This window comes from Miscanthus floridulus, chromosome 10 (assembly GCF_019320115.1).
Source record: "Miscanthus floridulus cultivar M001 chromosome 10, ASM1932011v1, whole genome shotgun sequence".
In the NCBI taxonomy this organism is placed as follows: domain Eukaryota; kingdom Viridiplantae; phylum Streptophyta; class Magnoliopsida; order Poales; family Poaceae; genus Miscanthus; species Miscanthus floridulus.
In genome coordinates, this window is record NC_089589.1 from 27,280,734 (window position 1) to 27,289,723 (window position 8,990).

Below are 8,990 nucleotides of genomic sequence, written 5' to 3' on the forward strand. Positions count from 1 at the left end.
TGCAGGGTCCAGTACACTACATAGATTGGTCAAAGACACCCATCACATTCTCAGAACAGGACATCTAATTGGAGAGCTACACCCATGCTGACGCCATGGTGATCAAAGCCAATATAGCAGGCTGAGAAATCAACAAGGTTCTCAGGCCCCGGAAGCTCCGCAGACATCATCTTTGTTAATGCCTTCGATCAGATGAAATTAAGCAGAAGCCAGCTGCAGCCTATGGATTCACCACTGATAGGCTTCGGAGGAAAGAGGATGAATGCATTGGGAAAAAATATCCCTGCCAGTCTCTTTCGGAGGCCAGGAAAATGCTAGGATAGATACGTGACTTTGACGTAGTAGACCTCTACTACCCATAAAATGCCATCTTCAGCAGAGGGTTTGCAAACAAGTTCAATATAGCCATCCATATGGGCTACTTGTGTATGAAAATGCCAGCTTTGCATGGCACCATCATAGTGCATGGTAGTCAGAAGGAGGCAAGAAACATAGAAAGAGCCATCTACAAATCACAGCGCAACATCAATTCTGTCGAGGCGGCTAGAAGCAATTCACCGGAGCCTCCGGACATGCCAAAGGGCAAAACAGATCTCAAAGATCAAGAAGAAACAAAGTCAGTCCCATTGGAGAAGGCAGTCCCAGACAGGAAAGTCACCATCAGAGGCAATCTGTAGAAGGAAGAAGAAGCAGACCTCATAGAAACTTTAGCCAAGAAGAAAGATGTCTTCGCCTGGTCAGCCTCTGACCTGAAAGGAGTCAACAGGTATATTATACAACACTCTTGACATCAAACCCAAAATAAAGCCAAGAAAGTAGCAACAAAGGAAAATGTGGAAGGACAGAATTTTAGCAGCGAAGGCTAAAGTACAGAGACTGTTAGATGCAAACGTCATCAGAGAAGTCAAGTACTCAGAATGGTTGGCAAATGTGGTATTAGCAACGAAGAAAAAATGTGCATAGATTTCACAGATCTTAACAAAGCATGCAGGAAAGACCCGTTTCCGCAGCCAAGGATAGATGTCTCCGTCGATAAGGCGACAGGATGCAAGCGCTTCTCCCTCCTAGATTGTTTTTCAGGATATCACCCGTGTGTGTGTGGGTCTCTCATCTATTTTTAAGACAATGGAAAGAAGAGTTTTGAGGAGTAACAGACCAATTTATTTATTATTATTATGACCTCAAACGTCTCTTGGTAAAAAAAAAATTTATCAAAAACCAACTCAAGACCTAATTCTAATATGAAGTAATTAAAGGCACCTCGTTAATTCTCACTTGACGTGCTAGTCAAAAAATAGATCCTAGAAACTCTCACAATAATAAGAAACATCTAACCATTAATTTGATAAACTTTAATCGTCATCGTTGATAATAGCCATTGGATATGTTATTATTTATAAAAATACCTACCTTTGCTATTATGAAAAATACATAAAGTAACCTTTGAATCTTGCACCTAAATTATCCACATATACCATTATGAAAGATAATTCAAAATAACCCCCTAAACTTGTATATAAATTACCCACCTCTGTTATTTTGAAAAATAATTCAAGCTAACCCCTAAACTTGCATCTAAATAAACCGCATTTGTCATTGTTAAAGATAATTCAAAATAACCCCCTAACATTACATCTGAATTATCCACCTTTGTCATTATCAAGACAATTCGAAATAATTCTCTAACAATGTATCTAAATTACCTACACCTGCCATTATGAAAGATAATTTAAAATACTCCCTGATAATTTTATAAATTAACCACCTCTATCAATATGAAGGATAATGCAAAGTAACCTCTAAGTTTGCATTCAACATACCCATATACGCTATTATGAAATAGCATATAATGTAACACCTCTATATTTTTTCTACCACGGCTATTATAAAGAAACAAATAAAAATTCTCAAATCTACATTAAATACTAATATATGCTATTACAAAAAAAAATTTAACATTCAACAACCATGAAGTTAAAATTAAGCATAATATTATCTTTCACATGTATACATAGGATAAATATTTATTTTAATAGATTATGAAACATGGAAAAATGTTCACCTACCAAATCAATAGCAATATCACCAATTATTAATTTTAATTTATATTAACACTCCATGATAATAGATTTCATAATTTGGTATTCGGAATAAGTTTATACATTTTGAATAAAAAATTATGTAATATCAATATTAGTAACTTATTTTTTACCATTCTACGTTATATAAAACTATACTACTACAAATATAATCCTGTGTTATAATAAATTCAACGTATTGAGCGTTGGCTGTGTTTCAACTTAATCAACATGTGGAAAGCAATACTACTAGGACCTAAACTCTTTTTTAGTAACATGAACAAATAAAGGAAGGCATTTATACGAATGGTTAAAGAGAAAACTAGGATCTGGACATAACAATTAACAGAGGTGGCAAGCCCGTTTCTGAAAAGAAGTGTGGTCAAAAAATTAATTCATAATTTTTTTATATGAATTTGCATGAAGATAAATTTATACCAAAATTATTGACCTGATACCATGTGTAAGACTATAACTTATTTGAAGTATTTGAAGATGTTCAGACTCTGCCTGCCACTACCAGCTCAGTTAACTGGGCGACCATGGCCAACTATAAAGTTGCCTTCGTTCCTCATCTCAAGCTGCCGAGAGAAGCAACCGCAGTTCTAGTCGTCGCTAACCACCTCACATCTCCTCTGTTCTTCGCTTAAGTCCATTTCAGCTTGTCCGCCCCCTCCGGCGCCGGCTAGCAGCAACCCTGGCCATCAGCCCATTCACCACCACCTCCGCCAGCGTCCGTCAAGCAGAGCAGTTGCACAAACCACGCCGGGATTCGTTCCTGTTCCAGGCTTCCAGGCATCGCTCAACAGGTTCGTTTCCTTGACGTTGTATTTCTCTGCAATTATTTTTTTTTATGCGTAGCTAGCTCTGCGTCCGAGATCTACTACAAACTTGTGTACTCGTTTATATATACTATTATATATATACACCAACCACAAATCTAACAATTCGGCATCTCTATGGTGATCGATGACTGTAAACCCCAGCGCGGCCTGGCCAGTCCTCTTGCGTTACTCTACAACAGACCAAGGAACTGAAGCACACAGATTATCCTCTCTCTACCGGCTGCAAACCACGCCTAGGCAGCAGGTGCCGTTCCACGCCTAGTCGCGGATCCGGCCAATCTCCAACCTTTGCAACTGCTAGGCAGCAGGTGCCGTTCCACAAACCACGCCTGCACTTGGTCCAACGTACTTCCAGTTCCAGCCATCGCTCAACAGGTCCGTTTCCTCGACGCCTTATTTCTCTGCATTCAATTTTTTTCATGCGTAGCTAGCTCTGCGTCCAAGATCTACTTCAAACTTGTGTACTCGCTTGAAGGAGGCGTGGCCGCCGGAGATCCATGCCCTAGATCTGCCTAGGAGCACAGTCACCGAAGATCCCCACAAGCCGCCGCCGCCCCGCTTGCCGTGCTCCTGGGCCGCTGCTCTCGCCGCGCTCCTAGGGCCGCGTGCCACGCTCGCCGCCGCGTCCCACGCCGCGCGCTTGCTGGGCCGCGCGAGCCTGCCCTGCCGCCCGCCGGAGAGGGAGAAAGGGGTGCCCGCCACCAGTTAGCCCGCGAGAGGAAGATGAGATCGAGGTGATGTGCGGCGGTGGGGGAGAGAGAGGAGAGTGGCGCCGAGTGAGGGAGATGAGAGAGTGGGAGGGAAGGGTCGCAAGATGAGCGAGAGCGCACGGCGCCTGGGAGATGAGCGAGTAGTGCCTGGGAGGGAGTGGTGAAGGTTAGGGTTTTCATCCCGGTATATATAGTAGGAGCTAGATATTGGGCAAGGAAACAGTAGCGGGCTAGGCCGGAATTTCCGAGGCAAGCCTTATAGATGACCGCCTCGGTTAATAGATTAACCGAGGCGGTTGCGTTAGGGCAACCACCTCGGTTAATAGGCATTAATCGAGGCGGTTCTGTTAGATTGCCCACCTTGGTTAATAGATTTTAGGAGGCGGTTAATAAAAAATGACCGCCTCAGTTAATCGAGGCATTAACCGAGGCGGTCTAAAAATATGCCCGCCTCTGAGGCCTATTTGCAAACGCTGCTCAAAATATTTTGTGCAGTAGTGCCTTCAGTTATCGTTAGATGTAATTATTCTAGTACCTATATATCTATTGTTTCAGGGGCCTACTTTTCAATAATTAGTGTTATGGTTACTGGGACCTCGGTTCCTTTACCATAAATATTACCTTTGCTTGAAACAAATCACGTGATATTTTTATCTAATTTTGACTTTGTAGACACAGAAGCAGCAATGGCGGTGGTATTGGACGGTTTAGCATCCTACCTACAACACATGCTGTTGGAGATGGCTAAAGAAGAGGTGCATCTGCTCTTAGGTGTTCCTGATGAGATAAAAAAGATGGGCATCAAGCTCGGGGACCTTAAGAGGTTCATCGCCGATGCTGACAAGAGGAACATCAGCGACGAGAGTGTGCAATCATGGGTGAGAGAGCTTAGGAATGCCATGTATGATGCAACCAATATTCTTGATTTGTGCCAGCTCAAGGCCATGGAACGGGGTCCATCCAAGGATATGGGCTGCTTCAATCCCTTGCTCTTTTGTTTGAGAAATCCTCTCCATGCTCATGACATTGGTCATCGCATAAAGAATCTCAATGAGAGGCTAGATGACATTGAGAAGCGTAGCAAAACCTTCAACTTCATCAACCTTGCTTCTTATGAGGACGACAAGAAAAAGGTAGAATCCTCCCTTCGCGCTAGGCGTGAGACGACGGGGGAGGATGAGTTAGGTGTGGTTGGTGACAAGATTGAGGAGGACACAAGAAATCTAGTGAATTTACTCACAAAGAAGGAGAAAAACATACATGAACACAAAAAAGTTATGGTTTATGCTATTGTGGGAGTTGGAGGGATTGGCAAAACCACCCTTGCCAAGAAGATCTTCAACCATGACTTCATCAAATTAGAGTTCGAAAAGAGACTATGGTTGAGCGTCAATCAAGAATTTAGCGACAGTGGTCTACTAGAGAGAGCTATCACTGAAGCACGAGGAGATCATCAAGCAGCTAGAAACACAAAGGCTGCACTAGAGCGAACCCTTAAGGAAGCCCTGGAGGGGTGCAAGACCTTATTGGTGATGGATGATGTTTGGGACCACCATGCATGGGAGAAGGTGCTCAAGCCTCCATTGATAAAATCACTTTCTCGAGGAAGCCGTGTTCTCGTTACAACGAGACAAGATGCAGTTGCTCGAGGCATGATGGCAGAGGTTCCCTACCACCATGTCGACAAACTAGAGCAAGAAGATGCCTGGTCTTTGCTCAAGAAGCAGGTTCGTATAAGTTAATTTAAGGATTTAATATGTTATGTATTCATGTGTGCACATTTGCTTCACAATCTATCTAGATAGTTGGTAGTCTTGTACATTTGCTTCATAGTCTATCTAGCTAGTCGGTCTGCACATGCCATGCCCCTAAGCTTCACCTTCTATTGTGGTAGCTTTTCTTCAGAAACAAATTTGTTTAGCACGACACTACTGCCCGATGCACATTTGGGCTAGTAAGTTATCTACAAAACCTTTAAGATTTGTTGTAACTTCCATTTAATTGTAAACGTTAGTTGAGGGTAGTTTATTTATGGAAACAAATATATGCATGCAAGGAATTCTTTGGCCATCCAGAATGTTCTAACAATTAGAATCTTTATCATTACCATTTGTTATTACTGACTGAGCTTAAATTGGCTCAAGAACAAAGTGCCCCTATGTAATATTTATAATTTATAACATCTATGCATTTTCAGTAGTTTTTATTAGGTTTCTTATGCACACGGATATGCAAATTAACCTAGATGGTTATTTATTTTAGCACTAATATTATGAATCTAGGCTACAAACTACTTTGAAGACACTACTATAGAAACATTATCCCCACCAGTTTAGAAACCGCCATCACCGTCAGTTTTGCGATTTCGCAGTGAAACTGGACGGTGATGCTCACCTTGGTCTTTGAAATCGTTGAAAGAAATATAATAAAAACATTTTAAAATAGATACAAGTGACGTTTTTACATACTGCCATCTGTGTTGGCCCACACACCCCCGTTGATGCAACATAGGCAGGTGGAGGGTAGTAAGGCAAGCATGTGTGGTGTGACGGAGGTGGGGACAATGTTATAGGGTGAATGGACCATAATGGTATAATAATACAATTTTAGGAACCTTGAGTGTGGAATTTGCAAGTACCAAGACCGAGATGAGAATTCGGAACAAGTTTAGAGAGCTAAATGTGCAATTTGCATATACTAGGACCGGGATTAGAACTCATGACAAATTTAGGGAGTTGAGTGTGTAATTTGAAAGTACTAGAACCTGAACGAGAACTTAGGACAAGCTCGAGGACCACTAGTGAAATTTACTCTTTATTTAATAATTAATCAAGAGCTAAAAATCTTCCTTAACAAACCACAAATAAATAATTATACTAACATTTTTTTGTTAATTACATTTATATCTGCACTGGGTACGCCCTTTAATTTAAATAAGTTTATAAATTTTGACAAAAAATATTATGTCATATCAATGCTAGTAATTTAATTTTAATTATTCTATATTTATACAAAATAATATTACTGCAAAAAAATTTGATATAGAAAATTCAATATCTTTAGTGCCACAGTGCAGGGCTTAGAGGACAGTTCATTCCATTTTAGTAAAATAAAATTATAATTATTAAAAGCTACAATAAATACTGGAGTGACTATGGTACATAATACAGTGACTATAAAATACAAGAGCTGGTAATTAGCACTCGATTTTGCCTCCGATTAGGACGAAATGTATATATATATCCATATTCCACATAATTAACTGGCTTAATTAGCTGCTTGCAGGTGGTCGGAAATGAAAATAATGATGAACAAAAGGTTGATACACTGAAGGACATTGGAATGTCGATTATAGCAGAATGTGATGGTTTGCCTCTCGCAGTCAAAGTAATAGGAGGCCTCCTCCTCCAGAAAAGGACAAGGCGAAGCGATTGGACAAAGGTCCTTAATGATTCTACATGGTCAGTATCTCAAATGCCCGAAGAGCTAAACTATGCAGTATACCTGAGCTATCAAGATCTGAACCCTGAGTTGAAGTCTTGCTTTCTGCACTACGCCCTCCTCCCAAAGAACATGGTGTTCTGGTATAAGCAAGTTGTTGCCATGTGGATTAGTGAAGGATTTGTTCATGGAAACTCACAGGATTTGGAAGTGTTAGGAAAAGAGTACTATGACCAGTTAATAGCTAGGAACCTTCTAGAGCCTGATCAAGGGTACATAGACCAGGTAGTTTGCAATATGCATGATGTTGTTCGCTCGTTCGCTCAGTATTTGACTAGAGATGAAGCATTGATAGCTCACAAAACTGAGCCTGGCCATACCAATAACATTAACCCACAAAATGTTATTCGGTTATCACTAAAATCCAAAGAATCAGAGTCAAATGAGCTAGAGTGGAGTGCTCTACAAGCACATATATCACTGCGAACACTTATTTTAGTTGGGGAAACAAAGATCAACCCAGGTGATTCACTGTCATCTTTTCCTTGTTTGCGGACCCTACATATAGAAGATGGAAATTTTGATGCATTGTCTGAATCCTTGGTCCAACTCAAACACTTGAGGTATTTGTGCCTAGATGGCACTGACACATCAAGGCTGCCAGAAAATATAGACATGATGCAATTCTTGCAGTTCATTGACCTTTCTAACTGTGGAAGTCTGACGAAGCTTCCTTGTGGCATTGGAATGTTACGGCAGCTGAGGTATCTAAGCCTTGTATACTCAGGTATAAACAATATACCCAGGGGTTTCGGCAGCCTAACTAATTTGAGGATATTAAAGGGGTTTCCAGCCCATGTGGAGGGTGATTGGTGTAGTTTGGAAGAATTAGGACCTCTTAACTGGCTCACGAGTGTTGATATTCGTGGCCTGGAGAATGTATCTTCTTCCTCATTTGCTATAAAAGCCAGGCTTGGTGAAAAGGTGTGCCTCAGCTATCTGTACTTACAGTGCACTAGTAGTAGTGGAGGTGCTCACCGGTTGGTGAAACAGGAAGAGCAGCAACACATCGAGAAGGTGTTTGATGGGCTCTGCCCTCCGCCTTGCTTAGAAAATCTTACAATCGAAGGGTACTTTGGTCAACGACTTCCACGGTGGATGACGTCGACAGCAATTGTGTGCCTTGGATGCTTGAGGATTCTATTCATGGAAGACTTGCCTTATTGCACAGAGCTACCTGATGGCTTCTGGCAGCACCCCAGCTTGGAGTACCTACAGATTAAAAGCGCCCCAGGCATCAAGCGTGTTGGGCCAGAGTTCTTACTACCACACCATCATGAGCACCCAAGCGCTGTGGAGAACTTTGGTTCTGGTTTGAAAATTCACGTGGCTGGATGTCCTTGCCTGGAGAGGATCAGTAACCTACCAAATTTGCAGAACCTTAGTATCAGGTCGTGCCCAAAGTTGAAGGTGTTAGAGGGTTTGCCTGCACTTCAGAAACTCTGGCTGGAGGACTACGACATGGAAACACTCCCTGGATATTTGCAGGACGTAAAGCCAAGGCATTTGGATCTAGACTGTGATGTCCTGTTGCTCACTTCCATAGCTGAAGGAAAATCTAGCCCTGAGTGGGACAAGTTTAGCCATATCAAGCAGGTCAAGGCATATGCAGATGATGATGTCAACAACATTGAAAGGAAGTGGTACGTGAAGTACACGATAGATCCTTTCAGCTTCAAGACAAACATCAGCCCCTCTGCTGACGCTTCAGGTAAATTAACACAACACTGCTGCTTTATATGTTGCATATACTGAGCACCTTTCTTGCTATTGGAATATCTGGTTACTTGACTAGACGGTCCGTTTCAGGGGATGAAACAGAGGAGGTGTTATTGGACAAAGTGGAGCAAGTTTGA

The 8,990-nt window shown here is 41.6% G+C and overlaps 1 protein-coding gene across 1 annotated transcript; it reads left to right on the forward strand.

The window, feature by feature from the left end:
* The first annotated feature begins 4,319 nt into the window (after window positions 1–4,319).
* Window positions 4,320–8,990, forward strand: LOC136489889 (putative disease resistance protein RGA3). Its single transcript, XM_066486399.1, has 3 exons — window positions 4,320–5,360; window positions 6,919–8,845; window positions 8,944–8,990. The coding sequence occupies exons 1-3, from the start codon at window positions 4,320–4,322 to the stop codon at window positions 8,988–8,990; spliced, it is 3,015 nt and encodes a 1,004-aa protein (XP_066342496.1).

Coding starts and splice junctions, on each gene's coding strand:
- LOC136489889 (XM_066486399.1), top strand. CDS start 4,320: ATGGCGGTGGTATTGGACGGTTTAGCATCCTACCTACAACACATGCTG. Junction 5,361..6,918: donor GGTCTTTGCTCAAGAAGCAG/GTTCGTATAAGT, acceptor AGCTGCTTGCAG/GTGGTCGGAAATGAAAATAA. Junction 8,846..8,943: donor CCCCTCTGCTGACGCTTCAG/GTAAATTAACAC, acceptor GGTCCGTTTCAG/GGGATGAAACAGAGGAGGTG.